Below are 27,884 nucleotides of genomic sequence, written 5' to 3'. Positions count from 1 at the left end.
ATGTAATGTATGTACACAGTGACCCCACCAGCAGAATAGTGAGTGCAGCTCTGGGGTATAATACAGGATGTAACTCAGGATCAGTAATGTAATGTACACAGTGACCCCACCAGCAGAATAGTGAGTGCAGCTCTGGGGTATAATACAGGATGTAACTCAGGATCAGTAATGTAATGTATGTACACAGTGACCTCACCAGCAGAATAGTGAGTGCGGCTCTGGAGTATAGGTGTGGCAGTAAGTAGCTGTAATGTATATGTAAGATGGTGGTCAGCGGTGAAGCTACCTCTATACGCAGCTGCTCCCCTGCATGTTTCTGGTCTCTGTGCGGTGTTATCACGGGTCTGATATCAGAGGCCTGTACAGCTCCATGTTGCCTCCTGTAGATTAGGCTGCAGTAGTTGATAATAGGAAACAATAGACTGCATTCACCCTGTAAGATAACACACTAGTTTTAACAGAAGATAGATTGACTAGCATAGATAGATTGATAATTAAGAAGGCATACACCAGGAGCAACCTCACATACTAGTAATGTGGGAGTCTACATGTCTATGGTTCCATAGTCTGCTGCTGTAATCATTCACAGGCCATTAGTTTGTTGTTGAAATCCCTATAACAGACTGTATTAACACTTAGTAATTTGCTGGTCTTACAGTCACGTCCTGACTTTGCCAAAATCCGGCATATATAGACGTCTCGTGAGATTTATCCCCTCTTAAAGTAGCAGCCGAGGGTCTGCATGTGACTGCATGAGCCTGTGTTCAGCTATCACATGTACTGAGGCCTGTTGTTGCTACTTGGACTCTGTGTTTGGGGCTTTATAATTCTTTCTCCATGTGAGACGGACTGGGGTTGGCGCTGCTGGTTATAGGAGCGCCCCCCACTCCAGTGATCTGTGTCCTCTGCAATAGGGGCCACACGGGAGGCTGGACTGTTTGTTGTGCCTTTCACATGGTGATCTGTATTGTGAGCGACACTGCGTCTGCGGAGTCATCCGAGGACGCGGGCCTTATATGGCAGTAGATTTTCATTCACAAGACTCTCTACCTTGTGCAGAACGCTTTACATAACAATGCCAGCTGCTCTGCAAGCAAATCGGCCTAGCTGCCCATCCTGCCGATCGCTCCCACCTACTGCTATCCGCATGTCTGTTCACTTTCCTGGCTTTCTTTGTGTTTTATGCATGGAACCTCATCTCACTGTGTAAATCTACATATAATGATAAAATCTTTTTATTTTCGTGTTGCTTTTTGGCTAATGCACACATGTGAATTGAACTGTTTTTTCCCCAAAAATCTTGGCCCTAGTATTTGGCAGCTATTTACCAGACCTTTCTATGAAAAGGCATGCGGTGTGTGCTTGTCTTTCAGCCGCTATGAGAGCCAGGTTAAAGTAGGAATGCAGATCCCCTCTCTTCCTAGAAATAACCATTGTGTTTGCAGCCCGTATCACGCAGGTCCTGAGTGCAGTAGTGTGTATAATGGCCCTATTCCACAGGCAGTCTAAAGGAGCAAATGAGCGCTCTAAGCGCTTGTTTGCTCCTTGTTCCCCGCTCGCTGCCACGGCTATTCAACGCGGCTGCAGCGAGCGGGTGAGTGCAAGAGGGGCGGGGGGGGGGGGCTGCCCGGGTGATTGCTGATCGTCCGGACAGCCCATAGGATACAGAAGCGTCTGCTGCCGATGCTCCTATTCAACGGAGCGATGGCAGCAGATCGTTGCTGTATCAGTCGCTTGTTTTTCAGCATGTTGAAAAACAAGCGACTGCATTGATCAGCCGACATGAACGATGTCTGCTGATCGTTGCACTCTATTCCACGGGACGATTATCGTCCGTAGCGGCCGAATAGGGCCAGTAATCGTTCCGTGGAATAGAGCTTTAAAGCACTTACAGAGTTAGATCCCCTGACTGTTCACAGGGGGCAGCTAAACTTCTTAGGATGGGTTCGCAAGCTATATCTACTAAATGGATACTGGGGGTCGGTAGGCGCTGGTTTTGTCCGGGGGTGAAGTGGTGACCGGAGCAGTATCCCATAGAGGTCTATTGGGGCATCTGCTGCGATCCGTCTCTGCACTATGACCTGTCATACTTTTTTGTGGTGTGTAGGATTTAATCGGCCCTAAAATTGTCCGTGGTTGCTGATCCGCGATCATTAGGTGTGTGAGTAAGTGTCACCTGACCATCAAGCTCCATGTATGAGTCCTGTTAAAGGGGTACTTCGATGAGGAAAAAAAAGTTTTCAAATCAACTGGTGTCAGAAAGTTATATAGATTTGTAATTTATTTCTGTATTAAAAAAAATCTCCAAGTCTTCCAGTACTTATCAGCTGCTGTATGTCCTGCAGGAAGTGGTGTATTCTTTCCAGTCTGACACAGTGCTCTCTGCTGCCACCTCTGTCTGATTGGCGCTGCGCAGGGCTGTAGCAAATCCCCATAGAAAACTTGATGCAATAGAGGCAGCGCATATCTTAAAGTACAAGATCTTGCACCTGCACACAATATGTACGGTCTGTACAACGTAGAAAGGTTTGGAAGCGGGTCCTGGCTTTTATTTAAAGGAGTAGTCCAGGCAAGGGACATTTGTGTCCAACCTCAGTTGCTGATTGGCTTGGCAGGCCTGCAACATCACAGCCCCAGGACCCTGAAGCGGCTGGACGGATAGGCGGGATAACAGAAGTGAGGCTGGTCGTTCAGGCTGTGTGGTATCAGTACTCGCGCTTACAGTGCAGCTTCCACATTGTAGCATACTTATCATCATGACACATTTTTCCCATGCCAGGAAATGTCATCTCTATGTCGTCTATTGCTCTTTCCTCCACAAGCCTCAGGAGCTCAGGGCAATGAAGCATCCTTACTAGCTGAGCCATTATATCAGGGAAAGGGTGGTCCGTCCTAAAAAGAGACAGGAGGTTTGTTGTGTGACCCTTCTCTGTTACACATGGTCTTCCAGATTTCTGGTTGCAGTGTCCCAAAGGTTCACAATAATATACACCATTTACCACTATCTCACTGGTGCCATTATTCTGACAAAACTGCTGAGTAACTAGAAGTTATCCAGGATGGTCAGAAGAGTAGAAATGGTAGTAATATACGCTCACTGACAAAAAGAGTAATGCACCAAGGAGGAGATGATAGAATAAGTTTCAGTTCACAAGCGGACTCAGACATGGATACAGGTCCCGTATGGCCTCCTCTGGTACAGTCACCACAGATGTGACAGCTCGGCCTGTAGATCCTGCACACTGTAGACTGTGACGCTGCTCACCATAAATTTTGGATCGGTGGTAAATCATGTGATAGGCAGACATGGACGTTTTACAATTTAGGGGAGACGTTCTTTGAAACCTGCATTACCCTGCGGCTGGAAGCCATGAGATACAATGCATGTGGCCGCAGGATGTCCTGTACATTTCACTGAGCTGTTAGTGTCTTGTTATCACTAGTAGGGTGGACCAGGATGATGCAATGGTTCCTACATCGTTACAACTGCAGGGGGCAAGTCTCTCGTCTGTCTGAGCTGTCCAGAGCCTGTTCACCATCTGTGCCCTCATGTAACCAATTTCCCAAATGCCTCCTTATAGCTTGGTCAGAACTGTCTACATGGCCATCCTGCTTCTGTCAGTCCAGTCATGTGTCCCCTGTCAAAGTCTTTGTCTTAGTGACATGTCTACAACTCTCGTTCTATTTTTAGAGGCTACACTACCAAAAAGTAGCATCTGAGATCCGTTTATAGTGCACTTTTATTTAATTTTTTTTATTTTTTGCATACAAGAAGCACAAAGTATATCAGACCCATGTGTATGTAGCATTGGGGTTATTCTACCTTTATGGCATCGGGGAGACTTGTGCTGCCGTCACTTGTGAATTAGTAGGAGGGGGAGAAGTTGAGTTACCGAGACCTTTTTATAGAAGAACACTTCATGTACACTTCAGTTTTGATTGCGTCCTCATTGGATTATAGAGGAGTATTTTCTTATCTATCTCTAGATCTGGCTGGAGTCCCCCGATATTCATTCTGTGCTCTGATGAAGGATGAGTTGGCTGTGCACGTTGGGTCTCTATCCAAGCCTATAAGAGTTACAGGGAGAGCTGAACACAAACAGTGCTCTACAATGGCATGGATAACTGAATGTACGAGACCCCCAGCCCTCACAATAGCAGCTTTGTTGGGTTTCATGCTTCTGAGTGTCATCGTAAGTAAAGCTTTGCTGATGTCTGGTGGCAGGTGCTTGGGTTATGTGACACAGAAAGGCCGCCGCCTTGGAGGGAAGCTCTTTGGATGGATTTCAGCCACGATTTGCAGCCTGTATCGGCCTTTACTAGACAAGCTTTGGCATATTTAGAAATTCTATACTCGGAGTGCGATGCCTTAATCCACACAAGGCTAGGCCGGCAAGGCTGGCTGTGGAGTCGTAGGCAATCCAGTATGTCTCTGCACATGTACGTTATAGCTATATACACAGCAGCCAGTCCACTGCTTTTAGAGCAGAGCAGTGGTCGATAACCTAGACAGTGAGCCATCGACAATGGGAGGAAAAGTGCAGCATATCCGGAGAAGGAGATAAGTTTACAAAAATAATAAATTTGATTTATATGACTGTTAGTTGTGATGAAAATATCCCTTTAGGGTACAAACCCACTTGACGTATTTGCTGCGTGAATCAGTCTTAAAAATAAGCAGGCAAAACTCAGGTTGGCTTTATACGATTGTTCTGCGTTAAAATACGCAATTGCGTATTTTTGAAGCATGAAGCTTGTTGTTAGCAAAGCATCAGTTGTTAACAACCTGTGTGAAAAACACATGTAGCTTCATGCTTCAAAAATACGCAATTGCGTATTTTAACACAGAACAATTGCCAACCTGCGTTTTGCCTGCTTATTTTTAAGACTGATTCACGCAGCAAATACGTCAAGTGGGTTTGTACCCTTAAGAACAGGCCGGTCTGACATGTTTCAGACTGTGCTTTCAGTTCTTAAAGGAGAACTATCAGCAGGTTAGACGAATCTAACCTGCTGATATGTCCCTGATGCACAGGAGATGCAGAGGAGGCACGGATGTCTCTTACCTTCCTCCTTGGTGCCGTTCCGGTGCAGTGAGTCCTGTGCCCAATGGTCCGGTGAGGCCGCTAGGATCACTGCCTTCCCCCATAGTGTGTATCTGCCCATGCCGGCCCACCCCTTTCTAATGATAATGAATGAATCGGGCGGGCAGTGTTCCTAACTTGTGCCCCAGTGTTCCTAACGGTCTTACCGGACCATGGATCACACGACTAACTGTACCGGAACGTCATCGAGGAGGAAGTGAAAAGACATACCTTCCTCCTCGAGGGCCCGTCTTCAATTGGGACATATCAGCTGGTTAGATTTGTCAACCCTGCTGATAGTTCCTCTTTAATCATGGCAGAAGCTTGTTATTGCAGGGCACAGGCTCGGGACTGCTACATCTGTAGTTCATGATTGCTTTGTAAGTGTCTTCGCCTGATGTTTCCATGACTTTGCTGACACCTCTTGGGACTGTTGTCAGGGTATACCCCATAGACGAGGGATCTGCCGTAGATACCTTTCTGCATAGGGGCCTCGTGGGATGAGATGGTTTATATAAATTGTGTATGCCAGCCTCTCATTGCAGGGGGGTATGATGGTATGGATCCTTTAGTATGACTGTTCTTACCTCTCCTCTATCTAGCCTTTGTTACAATGTGGTGGAATAGTTGGGTGTTTTCCTTGTGCTATCACAGATATTATACCCTGGAGGTCTATCCACACATTACCCCAAATGTATGCGTTACCTCCTCCTGATGCGGTCCCTGGCTGCTCGCCTTCTAATGGCTCTTAAAGGACTGGGATGGAAGATTAACGTGATATTATGGAGAATCTGTGTGTTAAGCGTTTGGATTTTGCAGTTTAAAGGATCTTTCCACCATAGCCATGTGTCTTATCGCGAAGTGTTATGTAGCTCTAATTCACGGTTGCAATGCTGGCCAGTGTGGACATTTGCTGGTTTTCTTCGAATCCATTGTGAGTTCACCGATTCATCTGTCGGAGAGCCCGAGCGTGGCTTTGTACGTCCAGCTGAGCCAGGAGTGTGGGCACACACACACATGAGTATGAGTACACACTTTCTGTGGAATCCAGGCTGACTAATACTTCTCCTGCATCTCTCATGGGTATTTGTGGGTATATAAGCTTATGAGAGCCATGCAAGAGACGCACCAGCTCTGTGGAAAGCAGTCCACTTATATAAGGATATAAATACTGATGCAGGAATTACAGAAAGAGGTTGATATTCTGTCCAAAACGTTGCACTTATTTAGGTCATTAGGTGTGTGGCTGCAGAGGGGAGACTTCTGGGAAATGAGGTCTGAGGTCATGTGACCACTTTCACTATGTCTGCCCACAGAATGGATATTTTCAGCCTTATGAAGCTTAACCCCTGGGGAGCGAACAATGACTCAAAAACAGCCAGGAAAATAAGCAGCTAAATTATTTACCCAGGAGATGTTTGGTATAAGGAAGGTTCATGGGAAATGTCCGGGCATAAAGGCCCACTTTATCTACTGCGGCTCCCACCTTTTGCATCCTGTAGTGATAAGCGGGAGCTTTGCTTGCAGTATATGGGGCAGCAGATATGTGCAGCTGTTGGGGATGGATCTGTGCACTTATCTATATAGATAGCCACAGGCTTGTAAGGTGTGACTGCGGGAGTGTTCCTCCCAGATAAGCTGCCATGGGACACTGGCCCTTTTTGCTGATAGTTTAGAGGGCCGTAAGAGCATAAACACAGGATTCTATCATGGCGGTAGATTGCAGACATGCAGGATAGGTCTCTATCATTTTGGCAGCATTCATTTATGTGATTGGTGGGGTCCCTGTGGTCAGGTCTTTGCTTTTTATCTGCCATCTTTTTGAGTTAGAAACAACCCCTTTAATCCTTTGACAGGGCATGCTGGGAGTTGTAGTCTTGCATATTTGCACCGAAGACAACTGTTTTATAGAAATATTTATGCTCAAATAGCTCCGTAAGATTTACATGGTCGTCTTGCATGTGGTCGATTCCATGCTGAAAACGCAAGTTGTCTTAAAGATTAACACAAATAACATTGTGTAGAGTTTATATTGTGACATTCGAGGCGTTATTCACTGTGTGCGCTAATGATACATAAGCCATTGTCTGTTTACATATCAAAGAGGATGCTAAACCCGTCTGCCCGTGTAGTGATGGTGAATAGACTACTGTTGAAAAGTGTATAAAAAAATTAAATATATATGTATATTTATACACATACATTACACTGCCAGTGTCTATACAGTTACTTAGTAGTTACTGGGGCTGTCTGATTGGAAACCGCACCGGAAAATCATGGATTGCATGTTGCTTCAATGTGTTTTCATCTGTACAAACCAAGGCAAGCTACATGTACATACAGCCAGAGTGTGGTCAGATTGTCTAATATACACTGTTAAACTTAGTGTAAGAGAAATGCACCCTTGTGGGCGATGTCCAGGAATCCCATCCCACTATAATGCCAGCTCTGTGCCATCCTGCTCGGGTCCCATGCTCTCCCTTACGTGGAGATGAATTGCTGGAGGAGCAAATTGGATAAACCAATGTGACGTGGTTTATCTGCAAGAACTGTAGTAAGGTACATAAGGGACCATTCAGGGCTTAATGTGGCCATAACCATTGAGATACATAGGTCCATTAGCTCCCCATTTGGCATGTGTTCCATATGGGGAGTGCTGAGCCGCAGATATACAGCTCTGGTTCTGCCACCCTGTCCCTCCCAGATCCGTAGGGTTGGGCTTTGAAAATCCATCACTCCTGACCATTCTCACCACCTATGACATTTATTGGTGGAGTGTCAGAAGTCCCCTATACTCCTCATAGTGTTGTCCAAACCAGCTTTATTATAAACAGAGCCTGTCATATGCAATGAGTAGGGGGTCACAGTGCTCAGCTGTTGCTTTTAGTCCCCCAGGCAGAGTGGAGCGTTGGCATGTAAACTGTCTACCATTACATTCAGATGGGACACATTGGGACCGCCATTCTTGAGATGGTTGGGGCTCTCGGAGGTCAGGCAGTCATAGGTAATAAACACTGGTAGGGAACCTTAAAAGCAGACCTCTACTAAAGAACTTCAAATTCCGGCCATTGTGTGCATATAGCACTGTTTCTGTGTCACAGATGTGCTGGTGTATGTAGTGCACAGGGGTCCCGTATCTGATCATACAGCTCTGTTATTCTGGGGATATTGGCCGCAAGTGTAGCTGTGTCTGAGCTTTTCCATAATGTGATGCAGAATAATGTAAGCGGCAAAGTGAGGGGGCTGAGGAAGTGACACAGAGGAAACCAGCGTGGTGATGGGTGGTGGAGAACGCCGCCAGGGAGATGGGAAAGGAGCCAAGATGGGGCAGAGGGTTACTGTGATGTGTGGGGGTTTATTGCTGCTTGTACAAACATTGCAGAACACATCAACTGATGATAAAGCCTTCTGTATGCAAATCACATTATACAAAGAACATATCCACTGATGATAGAGCCTTCTGTATACACATCACATTATACAAAGAACATATCCACTGATAATAGAGCCTACTGTATGCACATCACATTATACAAAGAATATATCCACTGATGATAGAGCCTACTGTATACACATCACATTATACAAAGAACATATCCACTGATGATAGAGCCTTCTGTATGCACATCACATTATACAAAGAATATATCCACTGATGATGGAGCCTACTGTATACACATCACATTATCCAAAGAACATATCCACTGATAATAGAGCCTTCTGTATACAAATCACATTATACAAAGAACATCCACTGATGATAGAGCCTTCTGTATGCAAATCGCATTATACAAAGAACATATCCACTGATGATAGAGCCTTCTGTATGCAAATCACATTATACAAAGAACATCCACTGATAGAGCCTTCTGTATGCAAATCCCATTATACAAAGAACATATCCACTGATGATAGAGCGTAATGTATAAGAATCCCATTATACAAAGAACATATCCACTGATGATAGAGCCTGCTGTATACACATCACATTATACAAAGAACATATCCACTGATGATGGAGCCTACTGTATACACATCACATTATACAAAAAAGGGGAGAAAATTGCCTTATAAAGGAAACAGCGGTTGTGTCGGTACGGCGGGCTTTCAGGTTACGGATGTTATCAGAGGGCTTATAGCTATAACGTATGGAGATGTCTTCTGGTATATGGAATCCAATTACTGCAGGTTTCTCACAGCGATGTATTATAAGGCAAGGGTCAGGTATGACTCACTGACCGGCCCTAGGATGTAGACATCGCACTCCGCCTGACCTTAATAGATATTTAATCCCTTCAATCCCTTGGACGACCTGGCATTACTACTTTGCTTGGCTTTGTCTCCATTTATTTCTCTGCAACTGACTTTTTTTTTGTTTTTGTTTAAGATGAGCACTCCTTTATATGTAAATTAGTGGTTGATGAGTTAGGTTAGTTATCAGACAATCCCCTTTCCTGTGTTACAGCAATACAATACAATTGGATAACCACACAAATCACTTTCATTGTACGCAATGTCACAGTCTTGGTATTTGTTTGTTTTTTTTATCCTCTTTTTGTAGTTTACTTTAACGGGACTAATTCACTTAGATGGCTTTTGGGCAGGTGCACAACTATTGTTCCCATCTCCAGCAGTAGACATGCATGCTCAGCTTTCTTCTAATGCAGGGGTGTCAAATTCCTGGCTCTCCAGCTGTGGCAGAACTACAATTCCCATCATGCCTGGACAGCCAAAGCATGCTGGGAATTGTAGTTTTTCCACAATTGGAGGACCATTAGTTTGACTCCTATACTTTAATGTTTATAGGTAGTGTTAAGTGACAAGTGATATAGATATTAACATCCATGTCTTTTCTTTCTCCTAGTGCTTGCCCCTCCACCTCCCGCACCACCTCTCCCAATGCCAGCATACACTTTCAAACCACCGCCAAGGCCAGATTTTGGCACCTCAGGAAGGACGATCAAGCTGCAGGCAAACTTTTTTGAAATGGACATTCCCAAGATAGAGATTTACCATTATGAAATAGATATCAAGCCAGAAAAATGCCCCAGGAGAGTGAATAGGTAAGAGACTATCTCAGCCTCTGTTATTAAGGACTGATGATTTAAAGGGGGTTATCCAGTGCTACAAAAACATGGCCACTTTCTTCCAGAGACAGCACGACTCTTGTCTCCAGTTTGGGTGGGGTTTGTAACTCGGTTCCATTAAAGTGAATGGAGCTTAATTACAAATTACACCTGACCTAGAGACAAGAGTGGTGATGTCTCTGTAAGAAAGCGGCCATGTTTTTGCAACGCTGGAAAATCCCTTTGAAGGGGAATTATCAGCAGGTTTGTGCAGCTGCATACCTCATATTTGTAGCACCGATATCCTTTTCTCTCTAGGTCCTGCCATTTTGGAGAAGTTTGATTCAGAGCAAATATGCTGAACAGCTTGTAAGGAGCACAGGGCCATCTATCGGCTCGCCTGTTGCGTCTTTCAGTGAAACCTACATATTTATATGTCCATAATTAGGCTGGTCTTCAACACGCATGCGCAAGATAGCAGCCTGTCTCTGTACAGGAGCTTATCTGGCACACACGTGTCAAAGCCTGGCCTGAATATTCATACATGAATGTGTGTAGTAGACATCACTGAAAAAGGTGGTGGGCCCAAGGGGTTCTCTAGGGGGATGAGGACCCCTTTCTCCAGTGCTCCTAACTGGCTGATTTGCATATTTAGTCTGAATCAAACTTCTCCAAAACAGCAGAACCTAGAGAGGAAAAGACTGTCGCCACAGAGATGAGGTACGCAGCTACAGGGGGGGTATCGTCAGGTTTGTTTGCACAAACCTGATGATTGTCATGCAAATGAGCATTTCTGCGAAAACTCGTTCCTGATAATTGACCCATGTAAGGAGTGTTCACATAGTCAGGTTTTTAATTGCATTTATTGAAGCCAAATCCAGGAACAACTTATACATTGAGAACAGGCCTTTAAGAAATGACTGAGATTTCTCCTCTTTTCAGATGCATTCCTGGCTTTGTTTTTTTGTTAATTGCAATTTAAAACCTGGATGTGTGAACAGTATCATAAAAGGTTTTTGTGCAATCAGAGAACCACACATTACCCCATGTAAACAGAAGTGGTGTGACCGACAGGGATGAATTGCAATTAGAGATGAGCTAACCGAATTCGAGTCCATCCGAACCCGATCATACAGCATTTGATTAGCGGTGGCTGCTGAACTTGGATAAAGCTCTAAGGTTGTCTGGAAAACATGGATACAGCCAATGACTATATCCATGTTTTCCACATAGCCTTAGGGCTTTATCCAACTTCAGCAGCCACCGCTAATCAAATGCTGAACGATCGGGTTCGGATGGACTCCAGCATGTTCGAGGTTCGCTCATCTCTAGTGCTGGTTGCTTGTCTCCCGTCAGTCCTTAGTCGAGATCATTACAAACTCAAGGATGCTCAAGTCTAATCATTCAGCATTTGAATAACGGTGACTGAAAAAGTTTGCTGTATCCATGTATCCTTAGGCCTGCATCCAATTACTTCAGCCACCGGAAATCAAATGCCGAACGTTTGGACTCGAGCATCTCAAATCCTTAGACATTTAGCAGCTTTGGGACTTTTTAACTGTGGAGAAGGGTTGTTTTTTTTTTTTTTTTTTAGATTTTAAGTTTTTCTATACTGTAAAACCAGTTTGCTCAGTCAGCAGCTGTCTCTCGGATATGATCCTGGCTAGTAACTGCTGCTTTTAAAGTGATTGTCCAGCGAACATTTTTCTTTCAAATCAACTGGTGTCAGAAAGGTATATAGATTTGTTATTTACTTCTAGTAAAAAAAATTCAAGTTTTCCCAGATTAATCAGCTGCTGTATGTCTTGCAGCAAATGTTTTATTTTCAGTCTGACACAGTGCTCTCTGCTGACATCTCTGGCCCAGACGGGGAACTCTGTCTCGGTTTTCTATGACTCCCCATAGAAAACCTGTCCTACTCTGGACAGTTCCTGTCTCGGCCAGAGATGTCAGCAGAGAGCACTGTGTCCGACTGAAAATAAAACAACATTTCCTGCATCACATTTAGTAGCTTATTAGTATGGGAAGACGTGAGATTTTTTTTTAATAGACTTAATTTACAAATCTATATACCTTTCTAACACCAGTTGATTTGAAAGAAAAAAGATTTTCTCTGGATAACCCCTTTAATCCCCACAAACTTTGGTTTTGTGACCAGGACAGTAATATTTTGAAACTTAAAAAAAAGAAAAAAATCTCCTTGCTCCTTTGAGCATAGTCCCTTGTTCTTCATTTTATGAAGATGAGCATAAAGGATCTGGGCTTTGAGGGGCACTGTGCATCCCTGTGTATTCTTTTGTGTTGTCTGAACCAGCTCCATATATTCTTGTGTTTTTGGTTTCTTTCTGAGGTTTGTCACCTAAAATACCTTCTCACTTTTTTTCCCCTCCTTTTTTTTTTATTAGGGAAATTGTAGAACACATGGTATTGCATTTTAAGGGTCAAATTTTTGGAGATCGAAAGCCGGTGTTTGATGGGAGGAAAAATCTTTACACTGCGATGCCGCTTCCTATCGCCAGGGACAAAGTAAGCATCTGATATAGCTGAAGTGTGTATGAAAGGGGGGATTGGTTTAAATAGGGCGCATGTTAAGCAATTGCAGATCGTATCCAAGATGCCAACCAACCTGCTGTTGCTTTTATACTGTTGTCATTTGGATGTGTTTAAAAAAAAAAAAGTTTTAGCGAGTCGCACTCACATGTAACTTGCATTGATGTCAATGGTAAGAAAGTCTGTGATTTGTGAACAGCAACCAACCACAAGTGTTAGATGTGATGTGGTAATGCAACATTCATATTGTGTGAACAAAGGTTTTAGAGATGGATTTCTCTCAAAGTTTTTTGTAAGGGAATAATAGGTTCTTTATTATATCTTGATTCTACTGCAGTGTATTGTCTGTCACTGTAAGTATCCTTATTGATATTCATAGATGGTGGACCTAGCGCTCTAAAGTAGTTCTGTTCTGTTGCCATGTGTAGGGCTGTAAAAGCAATTTTTCCTGTGACCAAGAGGTTAAAACGCCTGGGGTATATTTACGTGCAGCAGATTTGCTGTGAACATTTCTGTCTGTTCTATTCATGTAAATGGGGCATACAGAAACAGTGCAGAAAACCATGCATATGCTGGATAGATTAGATTTTCTACTTCTTGTGAACATATCCTTAAAGGGGTTTTTCTAATAAAACTTGTCTCCTATCCACAGGATAGGCAACAAGTAAAAGATCGAGAGGGCTCCGACCTCTGTACCCCGACCAATCCTCCGGGGGCCGATCTGAAGATCGCCTGAGGGGTACGCAGGTCGGAACTCCCTCTTTTACATGTTGTCTATCCTGTATTGGACATAAAAACCAAAAGAAAGAATTACAAATGCAAGACCAATATATATATTAGTACTTATTTTTATTAGAATATCAAAGAATAATTTTTTCAGTTAAAAAATACATAATACATAACAAAGGGGCTGGAGCAAATACAAATCCTCATAAAAATGGTGGATTAACTAGGTTCTTATACATAAGGATTAACTAGGTTCTTATACATAAGGTACTATGTCACAGAATAGATGACAGTAAAATGGAGAACCTATATATACACATATATACTGGGCACTGGGTTGGTACTACATACAATAAATAAATACATCTCACAGTGAGTACATAGAGAAAAACACCATCCAAATATAATAAGTATTACCCATACATGTCCTTAGTATACGAGTCCACCTCACCATACACCCGACGCGCGTTTCGCGTGTTGCTTTATCGAGGGTGACCCTGTATTTTTTAACTGAAAAAATTATTCTTTGATATTCTAATAAAAATAAGTACTTATATATATTGGTCTTGCATTTGTAATTCTTTCTTTTGGTTTTTATGTTTGATAGTTTTGGGTGCGCATAGACCGCACTATTTTGGCCTTATATAGGATTATATATCCTGTATTGGAGACAAGTAAGTTTTAATCCAAGAACCCCTTTAATGTATGTAGGATGGTACATTTTTATATGTTTATACTTAAAGTTGCCTCAAGTGCTGGATAATTGGTCACTGTCCTGTGACTGCCATGTTGTGAGCACAAATTACATCTCTGTGAATGGAAACAGAATCATTTGCTGGTTGTTTTTGCACTTTACTGCAGGTGGAGTTGGAAGTTACACTGCCGGGGGAAGGAAAGGATCGCATCTTTAAAGTAGCGATCAAATGGATGGCCTGTGTGAGCTTACAAGCCTTACACGATGCGTTGACTGGACGTCTTCCCAGCGTTCCTTTTGAGACTATCCAGGCATTAGATGTAGTGATGAGACATTTGCCCTCTATGAGGTATGTCACCTGTCGTCTTTGGTGTTGATGTTTCGTCGGCTTGTCACATACTTATAATACAGTCACTGGCTTCTTGATCTGTGTAATAGAGTCATGGGGTTTTTGGCCATTCCAGTCACTGAACTTTGCACTCTTTAGGTACACGCCTGTGGGCCGCTCATTCTTTACTGCATCCGAAGGATGTGCAAATCCTCTTGGTGGAGGTAGAGAAGTTTGGTTTGGCTTCCACCAGTCTGTTAGACCCTCCCTCTGGAAAATGATGCTCAACATAGATGGTAAGTTCTTGATCATAGAAGACTTCCCATAGACGTGTGTGTATGTTAGATGGGATAAAAATGTTGCTGTATGGTAAATATTCATGTTGTCCTGGAGGATAGATGGAGATAAAAAAAAAAAAAACACACACACACACACACACACACACGTACCTTGGTTCTCGAACTGCTTGTAACTCAAACTGTATTTTCAAGAAAAGTTTGCTTTGGTTCTCAAACTCTTGCTCTGTTCTCAAACACTTTTCGGGCCCCCAGTCTTGAAGTACTTGGTATCTGAATATTTTTGCGAGCGTGCATGGTGGGTTGTACCTGGTGAGTTAAGCACTGGAGAGGCTTCACGTACAGTACTGTAGAAGACTGCTGGAGGGCATGTACAGTACAGTAGTAGTACAGTCAGTGCACCACTCTTTCAGTAAATCTATACAGTGAAGGGTGAGTGAGGATTAGTGACTACTGTACTCTAATTGCTGGTTTTGTTGAATGTTTCTTGTGTATGTCCTGTACAGTGTATAGTGCCTGCCGGAACCAATTAAGTTCGAGAACAGAGGTACCACTGTGTGTGTGAGTGTGTGTGTATGTGTGTGTGTGTGTGTGTGTATGTATATTTTTATTTATATATATATAATATTATTTTTTATATTATTATTATTATGCTGTGGTTTTGTTTTTTGTTTTTTTTGCATAAAGTGGAGGGGAAAAAACTGAACCCGGCCTAATTTTTTTTTTTTTTTTTTTTATTTTGCATAAAGTTTTTTCTTTGACTTTGCAAAACTTTTTGTCAATGGAAGTCTGGCTGCTGAGAACTCCATGGTCACTAAAGCAAATCTTAGAAGAGCTTAGCCGTGCGCTGTTTCTCCCTGACACACAGTAAAACAGAGCCAGAAGCAGACGAGACTGTACATTGTGCCACTGAGAATATGTAACCAACTCATTTCTCTCCTTTCCAGTATCCGCTACAGCGTTTTACAAAGCACAGCCAGTAATAGAGTTCATGTGTGAAGTTCTGGACTTTAAGAGCATAGAGGAGCAACAGAAACCTCTGACCGATTCCCAAAGGGTTAAGTTTACCAAAGAAATTAAAGGTAAATATGAGAATTTAGTGTCTCCAGCTGAAAACTGGAACTGATGTGTCCTGGTGTATGTATAATACTAAGTAATGTATATATGCATTGAAAGTGATTTTCTTCAGTAAGTATGGCTTCTCCTGGGTGCATCCTATTTGTGGGACTCTGTAACATATATATTTTTAAAGACGTTTGTAGAAGTTTTTACAGTAAAGTATACTCAAGTAACAAGGAGGGTTTGCTGAGCCTTAAATCTGCATCATTTTTTTTTTCCTTCCCCCTGCAGCACTGACATTTGTTTTAAAGAAAAAAAAAAATTCCCATGCATTGCTTAGTTATATATATATATATATATATATATATATATATATATATATATATATATATATATATATATATATATATATAATCCACCGCACATCTGCATGAGAACATACTCCGATATTTCTCCACCAATTGTCAGAGATCCCCCTGGGACTCATGTGGTGGACAGGTTACTACATGTGCACATACGTCACGTCGCTTTATGTTGGACTGGAAGTAGGCTTTACACGTATATAAGTATATGTGCCTTTGTTGTCCTTTTCTAGGTTTAAAAGTTGAAATTACACACTGTGGACAAATGAAAAGAAAGTATAGAGTGTGCAATGTGACCAGACGGCCAGCAAGTCATCAAACGTAAGTTGCCTTTGTTTTGCAGATTTGGCCATTTGCTTATTGAAACTTCTTTCTCTTCAAAACAGCGATTGAGCGCATTCCCATGGATGTTAGTCACATGCATGCCATTTGTAAAGTACAATTTATATTATGCCTAGACAGCCAAAGCTACAGTTTTTTGGCTGTCCAGGCATCATGGAAATTTTAATTTTGCAACAGCTGGAGGGCTGCAAGTTTGACTCCCCTGCCTTAGCCTAAAGTTAGCGAATGTCTGTAGTGTGGCGACCTCCTGACACCCTAGTGATTTTGTGTATTGGGATGTCGGGAGATGACTAATAAATGTTAGTTGTAAGTTTGTGGCCACCTTTTAGGTTTTAGACATTTCAGGCAGGCAGACTGCAACTCCATAAATGTGTACTTATGTAAATGAACCCCTGATGTGACCCTTTACTGTACTGTGCCAGAGAAGACAACTTATAGCTGGCACAGACCAATCACCTGTCAGCTATTTACCTATTTCAATGCCACTGTCTAAACTGACAGCATTCAAATGGTGTTAAAAAGTCTTCAGTAGTGGTTCATTGATGGGAACGGCTACCGGCGATGCAGTAAATGGTGTAAGCATTAAAGACTGCCAGAATTGTATAGAGTAAAAAAAAAAAAAAAAAAAAAGAAAAAAGACTGCCAGAATTGCATCACATTAATAAAAATTTGAAAAAAAAAGTGTTAAAGGCAGCAAAGTGTCGTTACAAAGTACAGATAATGCCACAAAAATGACATCTCTAATATCCTCATAGACAAAAAAGGATCAGAGCAGAGCAATTTTACACACACACATATATATATATATATATATATTTTTAATTTTTTTTAAGGGTAGTAAAATAGAATGTATATAATTTGTCTCTGGTTGTAGGCATGTTGTAATCTTCTGGTATTTTGTTAGTGCATCCGGACCCTCATCTATTAGCTGGAGCAGAGGTTGTCGGCAGCTCTTGGCTAGCAGGCACCCATTGTATCCATACATTACATACACAGCTGGCTCATTTCAGTGGGGGCATGCAGAATGTTTACGTTTTCCTTGTGGTGGCGCCACAGGGAGGTTAAACACTTGACGTCTGTTCTCACCTATTTCCTTGGGGATCTTTCTTGTCCAGGGCAGACAACCCTTTTTAAGTGAAAATATCTTTTCTGCAGTAGTGTCCTTCCTTATGTGTCCTGTAGTTTTAGGATGACTGTGTAGGTGCTGTTTCCTTCCTTTTTCTGTATTTGGCTATTTCATACAATATATTCCTGAGCCATTAAATCTTAAGTTGCTATAGGCTAGGCTTTATGGCTTCTGATATTGTTTTCTTTCTCTTTTACAGATTCCCTCTCCAGCAAGAGAGTGGGCAGACGGTGGAGTGCACCGTCGCACAGTACTTCAAGGATAGACACAAACTAGTATTACGCTACCCCCATCTTCCATGTTTACAGGTCGGGCAGGAGCAGAAACATACGTACCTCCCCCTTGAGGCAAGCATCCTGGAATTAATGTCTGTCTTTCTATTAGAACCTGGTCACATGACCTGATAGATCTGTTCTCTCTTGCTACAAACTCCATTCCCTCTTTGTGTCATTGTTCTGGCTTCTACTGTGTGCATGCTCAGAAAGGCCGTATTCACAACATGCAGTATTATAGGGGGCGTTCATGCTGTTCAGAAATATGTCCTTATTTGCGGATTCACAATTACAAACAAATTTATAGCCCATTGATTTCTATTGGTTTTACAGATCCACAATGTAGGCCATAAAAAAAATATGTCCCAGTACGGGCCGTTATTACAGAAGGGATGCTCCCATAGAAGTCAGTCATCCATAATTTTTACGTCCGCAGAAAATACGGGTCGTCTTTATTTAACTATGACATGCCCATATTTTTTTATTATTCTGATCTGAAAAAAATATGGGTTATGGATGCACTACGAACAATTTTTTTTTTTTTTTTTTTCTTTTTTTTGCTATTACAGACATAGTATACTGCCCTGGAATGTGTGAATGAGGCCTTACACTTGACAGTCCTGAGGCACCAGATTTATCAGTGCACCCGGCTGTTTGATAAATCTGTTGTACTCTGCTCCTGTCTAGTCTAACTTTATACAAACTGTTAGTTCACTTAAACTGCGCCAGAATTCTGGTGTATTTTTGGTGGACAGAGGCTCATCTTCAGCCACAACCAGTTTAGAGGGAAAGTGGCAATAACTCATCATGTGGTGTCTTGTGGACATATTCAAAGGTAATACTGTGGTGGTGGTCCAGATGACCTTTTTAGCAGGACTTTCTGTATACCATGGCGGTGTCAGTGATGAGCAGATAGTGTCCTGATGGGCATCAGCACAACACTCGCTAGTATTAAAGACCAGAAAAGGCATACACTTCTGTGCGCATACTTTTCTATGTCCAGCCGCTGTCCTGTCAACACTTCTAAAGTCATCTCATCAGTCTTTTTTCTCCTTTCTGGCATGGGATGTGTTGGTCATGCCTAAGACACTGCTTTCTGTTCCCCTTAGGTATGCAACATAGTGGCGGGACAAAGGTGCATTAAAAAACTGACAGACAATCAGACCTCCACTATGATTCGAGCTACAGCCCGATCCGCTCCCGATCGCCAAGAGGAGATCAGTAAATTGGTAAGAGACTATTGGAAGGGTTTTCCCCTCCTTTCTCTATAATAGATGTGTGTTGCTGTAATATTCTCAAGAGTGTGTAACCAAGGACACACGAAACCTGCATCAAAGCCCTTGTGTATAGTGGCAGTATATAGAATTATGTCTGAGCGAGAGGCAGGCATGGCTTGTTATATAGTATTTATAGTAGTGAGACTAAACCAGTCTGCAGAAATAGAGCAGTGTTTGAGCTCCCCCCCCCCACCCCACCCCCGAGTACAGGGTGATATTCAGGATATCCCATAGAGTCAACGCCTGTAGTAATACCTGATATACAAACTCTTTTATCAGTCCTAACCTTGTGATCAGAATCAGCTGATCTCAGGTGCATCTGTAATAGCCTGCTGATAAAATAGTTACTACTACAGCGCCACCTAGTGGTGAATTTTTGTACGATTTTTTTTTTTTTTTTTTTTTTTTTTTAATGAAATGACAAACCCATCATCCAAAGTGCCCACATTGTCCGATTATAGTCTCTTATGGAGTATATAATCTACAAACAAGGACCACACTAATATGAAATGTATAGCTTTATTGAATTACTAACAACATAAAAAAATACACATGTAGTCCGGCACACAGGAGTATCTATCTTACAGGCTCTATAAATCACACAGTATCGTATGTGGGGGGCAACAAGTAATACCAGTCTTTTGCATTGAAATCTGTAAACTATATACCCTATTGCACTACCCCACCAACTGACCATACCCATCTAACATGTCCGGTATCCCAGCTGGTCAGGAACAGAAATCAGTGATATACCTAGAGTAAAAGTGAGTGCATGCCCCCATCCAACGCACTTAGCTTTTTCCAGGAAGTCTCTTATGGTGTAGCAGAACGTTGACTCTGCAGGCATGATGGGAATTGTAGTTTTTTTTTTTTTACAGCTGGAGGACCTAAGTTTGACATTCCTGGTCTATATATTGTCGTCACATTGTACTGTTCAGACATTGAAATCTGCATGTCGTTCATGACTCTTGTTTTTGTTTTGTTTTTTCCCCAGATGCGCAGTGCAAGCTTCAATACTGATCCCTTTGTCCGTGAGTTTGGGATTATGGTGAAAGACGACATGACTGATGTCACTGGCAGAGTCCTTCAACCTCCTTCAATTCTTTACGGAGGCAGGGTATGGGAAGAGCCAAATGCTCCCTTGGTAGACATCTCCATGGTTCTTGATCTCTTTTTCTGTGTTTTGTTGTGTTTGTCTTGGCTTTGCTTTGCATATTGGAGTTACGTATTGCAAATGATATTACCGCTTGTGTGAAAGGAAATCCCTCCCATTGCTGACATTGCTCCGTCCGCCGCTGGTTTTAATCAATAGTTAATACCAGGCGATGAGGAATGTTCTGCTCCCGTGAGAGTTTCTCTTGGAATATGAAATTATGGCTTCAGGGGAAACTTTGACGAGGGGCAACAATGTTAATTGCTAGGAACTTCCTCTGTGGAGCTAAGCCAAGATTAAAGCAGAACTTCAGGTTCCCCCGTTACTGAGGCTTGTATGGATCTGTGCACTTGTGCATATACATGGTGTCCAATCTGTGCACACAGAGCTGCAGTGTAAAGCATGGGGGAGGGACAGAGCATCAGCCTCCATATGTAATGACACAGAAGCACTACTGGAGACAGCAGGGTGCGGCACAAGCGTGCAGCCACCTGTCATATTGCACAACTAATAGAAAATATACAAAAAACTTTTGCACTAATAAACACATGTAAAGGGTTTTACCTGCTAATCTCAGCTGTCAGTTCAGGTGTTAAAGCCTGCGGTTACGCCACGACTTGCGCCCAGGAAGTGCGTATATAATATGCTTGTGTGTGGCTCTCTAAAAACATGGCTGCTTGCTTGAAACAGTGCCATGTGTATTCTGTGTTATAGTCCTGGAGCTCAGCCCGTACGCTTATAAGCAGTCACTGTAGCCATGTTTTTCAGTACTACTACAAGTGCCACATGAATATATAATAAGCTGACTCCCTGACTTGATATACTCCTATGTATCATACACCATCAGAAAACACTGCACCTGGTGTACAGGTAAAGCAGTAGGAGGGTTAAATTAGACCCTTCAAAAGGGTTATCCAGGTATAGAAAAACATGGCCGCTTTCTTCCAGAAATAATGCTGCTTCTGTCCTCTTTGGGTGTGGGGGTTTTGCAGTTCAGTTCCATTGATGTGAATGGAACTGAATTGTAATACCACACACAACCTGAGGACAGGGGTGGTGCTGTTTTTGCAATAAGGTCGTTTTTTGTTTTTTTTAAACCCTGCTTTACCCTCTTTAGTACAATAATGGCTGACCTTAGGTCAAGCGACCCTTCCTAAATGTATTTCTAGAATGTATATTGCAATTTTTTTTCTCTGTCACGATAACTTACACTGGAGCTCTCTGTAATGGAAACTCATAAATATCCTTTACCCAAGTTGTGTACCTGTCATTTAAACTAACTTCTTACGTATCATAGCGATATAACAGAAGTGTGTATCGGTGAGGGTCCAGGTGCTGAGACCCTGCCGATTGTTAGACCGGAAGGGCAGAAGCACTCAACAGTGTGCACCCTGACCCTTCCTCTCCTCTATAACTGCTAAACTAGTTGTCGTTTGAATTATAATGGCGCCTATAGAACTTATGAGATTCTGTCTACCGTAAGTTCCATAAGCTCCAGTCATAGCCATCGCATTAGCTGCTGAGGGCATCTGCCCCTTCGTCCTAACTGATACAAACTTCTGACATATTAGAATTTTTTTTTAATTGACCAGTACAGTTTCAAGTAAATCTGCTGACACTTTTAGATGTTGTTAGGACAAGGAGACACATGGTACATTTTATATATGTCTCTGCCTCCAGATCATAGACAAATACTTTTATTTTCCTGTGCATCATCAGGTGGCCGCTGAGGGCCAATCCTCAGCCAAGTCTCCACTTTATTCAATTCCTGTCCCGTGCATCTGTTAGCAAAGATAAAAGATGTCAAAATGGAGTTAATAATGATCTGTGCAACTGGTGATGAGTTCTGTGTCAATAACCATCCTGGTTTCCTTTCACACCTGTGCACGCTTTTGCTTTGTTTGCCTTAGTATGGAGTAAGGTTGTTTTTTGTATGTTTTTTATTTATTTATTTTTTTCTTGGTATCCATAACTGTGCCTATAATTTACTTATTATATACATTTCAGAATAAGGCCATTGCTACCCCTGTGCAAGGTGTATGGGATATGAGGAACAAGCAGTTTCACACCGGTATTGAAATAAAAGTGTGGGCCATTGCTTGCTTTGCTCCTCAGCGGCAGTGTACAGAACTTCACCTGAAGTAAGTCTTCACATTTTTTTGTAATACTCTGATGTCTTTACAACATACATTCTCACGGCAGTGTTGGGTTTCCTTGTTTTTTTCATTTGCTATGCAGATAATACCTGTTTGCTGTATGGCTGACTTGACCATTTTGTTATGGTAGAGTCGATTGATCGACATGATCGATTTTATAACAGGTATTTGTGTCTGAAAAATCCTTTCCATATGTGGGATTTCTGGTGAACCATGACCTTTACATGGATTTCGGGTCGCCCGCATAAGTGAATTGAACAGCCTCTGGGATTTCAGCAACAAAACGACTGCATGTGAATGTGACCTTTTATAGAGACTCTGCCATCTTAGGGTATGTGCACACTGAGGAAAAGGCGAGGAATTCAGCTTGAAATTCAGCTTGAAATTCCTCCTGTAAAATATGTACAGAGCAAAGTCCCATTGTGTTCAATGGGTTTTCTGCTCTGTTGTTCACACTGCAGAATTTCCAAGCAGAATTTTCTGCTGTAGATCTGCTAGAGGAATCCTATAGAAGTCAATGGGGGGCTTCAAATTCTGCTTGAATTCTGCCTGAAAACTTTCTGCTTCAATTCCTCGAGAATTGCTCAGTGTGCACATACCCTTATATAGCAGGGGTACACAACTTGCAGCCCTCCAGCTGTTGCAAAACTTCGATTCCCATCATGGCAGGAACCTCTTTGGCTCTCCACATATGACGGAGCTGTAGCTGTGTAACAGCTGGGGGGCTGCAAGTTGTGCACCCCTCTTGTAAAGTTATCCCTCATTCACAGGATAAGGATAACTAGCTGACCGCTGGGGCGGCCTGTGGTCAGACCATCACCCCCACTTTTACATTAAAATAGAGCAGCAGGTTGCTCATGTGCTCACCAACTTCATTTATTTTCTATGAGAAAAGTGGCAATGACCAAGTAGATAGTTTCCAGCTTCCTTTCGAAAGGGATAACTTGATAAAATGACACAATTTCTTTAGTCCAAATCTAAATGCTCTAAGCTACAGTATTGTAAACAAGTTACAGTCATGACTGCGTTCACAGGCTTCAGAGCTGGAATCTCCCATTACCTACGTGTGTAGTCTCTGCACAGCGATTGTGCTGGTGAATTTTCATTCAATGAACAGTAATCTTTACATCTGGCCCTGTTAAAAAATAAAACTGGAGTAGGAAGACTGCTGTCTACATTACGGCTACTGAAGGGGTGTTTATATATCTTTTTAGGAATACTTTGATTGGCGGGAGACCCCCTAGTTTGTGCAATGTTTAAAGGAGAAGGCTGAGCACAGCCTTTTTTCTTTCAAAACAGCCAGTGAGAGTTGGCTGAACATAACATGCACTTACCTCCCTGGCTTCAGCGCTGGGTCCGCTGTCCTCTGCCCCAGTTCCGGTGACGTGTCAGTGGCCGAGGCGGGACCTCGCTACAGCCACTGACTGGCTGAGGGGCCCTAACATGTCACCGCCCAGGTTCCCACTCAGACCTGGAAGCGACCGGGAGACCAGGAACCAGAGCGGAGGACATCGGACCCCAGCGCTGGAGACGGGAAGGTAGGGGCATGTTATGTTTAGCCCCCTGCTCCCCGGCTTTATCGAAAACAAAAGTCCCTTAATCCTTAATTTGTTCTCTATATCCTCCACACCATTTCTAATGAGATGAGTCTCTTTGTAATTTTTTTTAAATTATTTATTTTTTCTTGATCAGGACCTTCACAGAACAATTGCGGAAGATTTCTCGTGATGCCGGCATGCCCATTCAGGGGCAGCCATGTTTCTGCAAATATGCGCAAGGGGCAGATAGCGTGGAGCCAATGTTCAGACACCTGAAGAACACATACACTGGTCTACAACTGATAGTTGTAATCCTCCCTGGGAAGACGCCTGTCTATGGTGAGTATTACCTGCTTCATCTTAAGTTGGAGGGGCACAAATGTCGGAAACAGAGACATTGTGGTATTCTGTACCGGCAAAAAAAGCTATGTATTGCATTGGCGCATGGGTAATAATTGTCACCAATTTTCGTTTTTCAGCTGAGGTGAAGCGCGTGGGGGACACTGTGTTGGGCATGGCCACCCAGTGTGTGCAGATGAAGAATGTGCAGAGAACCACACCGCAGACTCTGTCTAACCTCTGCCTGAAGATAAATGTTAAGTTAGGAGGCGTCAATAACATCCTCTTACCCCAGGGCAGGTAAGGATCCAAATCATAGTCGTTGTCGCTAGAATCACAGTCTGTAACAGTGCACTACTTTTATTACCTCTGAGGGCCACATTGCAAAGTATCAGTGGGGGCAGGCTTATTTGTGCTTGATTCATATACTTTAACTTTTAACCTATACATTTTGTACTGGCAAGGAGGGGTGTTGGGAGAAATTTACACCGCACCACCTACTTACCAGTGTAACAGTGTTGCTTGTGCCACATTTACAGTCGGTTCCCAGATTGTCAGAACTTTGTAGCAGGAGCCACTCTCTCCTGGTTCCATAATGACTGCGTTGCAACATGGAGGGAAGGGCTGACACAGATTTGTTTGCACACAACAGATCAGCTCTATAAGTATATGGTATTAGTATGAGACTCCATTTCAACTAGGTCATTGTAATGGGATGAGAACTCTCCCTTTTAAATAAACTGTCAGGTTTATGCGGTCTTATGGTAGCATAAACTAGTGACAGAGAAGCTGAACAGAATGATGGATCACTTACACTGTTCTGTGCAGCTGATTCAAAGATCTCCTGAATAACATGGACAATAACTCTCCATTGTGTGCATGAGCCCAGTAGTCCTGAATATTCATGAGAAGCAGAAAACTCCCACCCGCCGCTGATCGGCAGTTATCTATCCATGCTGTGTATAGGCAGTCAACTGTCAATCAGCAGGTGGGGGAGGGGTCCACCAAGAATTCTATTCTCCTGCATATTAGGAGACCGGCACAGAATGATGGAAGTAATACACCGATCTGTTCAGCATTTCATTCACTAGTTTATGCTGCCCGTATATAAAGCGGAATAAACCTAGTGACAGATTCCCTTTTTAAACAGAAGCATTTTCTGTTAGTTGCTGTCCTTAGATGGACTGTCTACTAGTAAAAATTCCACAGTACACATCAGCATACCGTTTTGCCATTCTCCTGACATATCTAGAGCCTCAATAGGGTGCGAGCCCCGCGTAACATTCAAAGACATACTTTTTGCTATTAATGCAGTTCTGTTGTCCAATTGCAATGACAATCCTATATCAAGACATGAATCCTATATCAAGACTGCTAGCAAATCCTATACACAATAACAGTCAAACCAAGGATCGAAACCATAGCAGACTGAAAAGAAAAGAACAAAAACAGTATGGAGTAACCCTGTTTTACCCATATTTTTTTACAGAGCGAGAATAAGGCTAGGTTCACACTGCGTTTCTGCATCCGTTTCACTGTATCAGTTTTTGAATGTTTACTTTAAAAAAAAATTATGTATGTAATAGCATTTTTTTTTTATTTTTTTATTTTTTTTATGTAAGTCAATAGAAAACGAAATAAATTCTGTAAAGAATTTCACTTTTATTTTGTTTTTTTCTTCTTAGACCTCCAGTGTTCCAGCAGCCTGTCATATTCCTTGGAGCAGATGTCACCCACCCTCCTGCAGGGGATGGAAAGAAGCCTTCAATTGCAGCGGTAAGAAAACACCTTGTATACTTTAGCATGGCCTCCTCCCGCACCTAAGTTATCATGGTTTACACCTTTAAGCAAGTGTAAACCATGCAGAAGTCTACACCTGCAAGCCCGCAACTGGCGCAGGGCCTGACGCTTTTTTTTTTAAGGAGGCCTGTACCTTTCTAGTAAATCTGGCTTGAAAAATGGAGGTGGAGTTTAAGCCAGTATGCCACTCTTGATTTTATGTGCCTTGTGGAAATGCTGTGTGACCTCTAAAAAGGTCACTCTGGAGGGAGTGTGAATGGTGGGACCCTCCATTAGTAAGCACTACAGGAAGTGTCAACTTTTTGGTTAACAAAAAGTCTTGAGTAACAAAAGTTGAATTAGGCAGTAGGTAGTTTTGTCAGGTCACACTCCCTTCTGATAATTTTATAAGGATATCCTTTAGGTCCGTCTGTTATCTGTGTTATACTGACACTGCTGGTCTTATCTATAGGTTGTAGGTAGCATGGATGCTCATCCCAACCGATACTGTGCCACTGTGAGAGTGCAGCAACACCGGCAGGAGATTATCCAGGACCTGGCCGCCATGGTCCGAGAGCTGCTCATCCAGTTCTACAAGTCCACTCGCTTCAAGCCCACAAGGATCATCTTCTATAGGGACGGCGTTTCTGAGGGGCAGTTTCAGCAGGTAGGTTTTTTATTTAATTTGTGGGGGGCCTCTAATCTGTAGTTATGGTTCTGAATAGATTTGCATTATTTCTTGGCTCACACAGGTATTACACCATGAGCTGCTCGCCATTAGGGAAGCTTGCATTAAATTGGAGAAGGATTATCAGCCTGGAATAACCTTCATCGTGGTGCAGAAAAGGCATCATACAAGACTCTTCTGTACAGATAGGAATGAACGGGTAAGGTTTCTATGTGGCCACCATATACCTAAAGGTTGTCTGGTCCCGCATCATTTTCTGCTTTAATTTTTTTTCCTCTGGCTTTGTGGCCCTAAACTTGTTGTAGATTAAATCTTATTAGTTAATAGAGAGAAATGTATGGCATGTAAAAAAAAATTTTTTTTATTTTTGTTACACAGGTTGGCAAAAGTGGAAATATTCCTGCTGGTACCACAGTGGACACGAAGATCACACACCCATCAGAGTTTGATTTTTATCTGTGTAGTCACGCTGGTATACAGGTAGGTCCTTAACCAGTAACCGTGCCTTAGTGGATTTTGCATTTATTTTGTTAATAGATCTTGTGTATGCGGAATTGGAAGCAAAGTTCAGTTTGCTCCATTCAGGTAACATGTAAGCAGAATGACTACATATCACTGATTTAGAAGTTCAGAGCTCTTAAGCCCTATAATAAAATCAAAACCTGCTAAATAAGGAGTGTTTTGTTTTTGTTTTTTTAAATAAAAGCTTTTGCTTACATGTGGCTTTTATTGCAACACAGGGAACAAGCCGGCCCTCACACTATCACGTTCTCTGGGATGATAACAGATTCTCCTCCGATGAATTGCAAATTCTCACTTACCAGCTGTGCCACACTTATGTCCGCTGCACTCGATCCGTGTCTATCCCCGCTCCTGCATACTACGCACACTTAGTGGCTTTTAGAGCCAGATATCACCTGGTGGATAAAGAACACGACAGGTACAGTAGTTATGATGTTTTATTGCCTGTGATTCTCATTTGTGTTTCGTCATGGTTAGCGTCTTGTGCGCCTTGTGCTACTTTGTTTCTGACTAAGGCAACATTTACA

At 42.5% G+C, this 27,884-nt stretch overlaps 1 protein-coding gene across 4 annotated transcripts in view; it reads left to right on the top strand.

Annotated features, from left to right (window-relative positions):
* Positions 1-27,884, top strand: part of AGO2 (argonaute RISC catalytic component 2) — a 52,378-nt gene that overhangs the window by 10,741 nt on the left and 13,753 nt on the right. For 3 of the 4 annotated variants that reach the window (XR_011361607.1, XR_011361606.1, XM_069957049.1), the window contains exons 2-18: positions 9,949-10,147; positions 12,556-12,676; positions 14,285-14,469; positions 14,608-14,744; positions 15,692-15,826; positions 16,399-16,486; positions 17,833-17,980; positions 19,015-19,134; positions 20,177-20,326; positions 22,343-22,476; positions 24,184-24,368; positions 24,509-24,668; positions 26,054-26,144; positions 26,620-26,814; positions 26,900-27,034; positions 27,214-27,315; positions 27,576-27,775. Coding sequence is in view for 2 of the 4 variants with exons in the window: in XM_069957049.1 (XP_069813150.1) it covers positions 9,949-10,147; positions 12,556-12,676; positions 14,285-14,469; positions 14,608-14,744; positions 15,692-15,826; positions 16,399-16,486; positions 17,833-17,980; positions 19,015-19,134; positions 20,177-20,326; positions 22,343-22,476; positions 24,184-24,368; positions 24,509-24,668; positions 26,054-26,144; positions 26,620-26,814; positions 26,900-27,034; positions 27,214-27,315; positions 27,576-27,775 (2,485 nt within the window). In the remaining 2 variants the exon portion in view is untranslated. The remainder of the gene's footprint in view (positions 1-9,948; positions 10,148-12,555; positions 12,677-14,284; positions 14,470-14,607; positions 14,745-15,691; positions 15,827-16,398; positions 16,487-17,832; positions 17,981-19,014; positions 19,135-20,176; positions 20,327-22,342; positions 22,477-24,183; positions 24,369-24,508; positions 24,669-26,053; positions 26,145-26,619; positions 26,815-26,899; positions 27,035-27,213; positions 27,316-27,575; positions 27,776-27,884) is intronic. The other variant, XM_069957050.1, reaches the window with a different exon arrangement.

Source organism: Dendropsophus ebraccatus, chromosome 2, assembly GCF_027789765.1.
Source record: "Dendropsophus ebraccatus isolate aDenEbr1 chromosome 2, aDenEbr1.pat, whole genome shotgun sequence".
NCBI classification, from domain to species: Eukaryota; Metazoa; Chordata; class Amphibia; order Anura; family Hylidae; genus Dendropsophus; species Dendropsophus ebraccatus.
The sequence above is the reverse complement of the archived record's forward strand: the minus strand, read 5'-3'. Positions and strand labels throughout refer to the sequence as shown.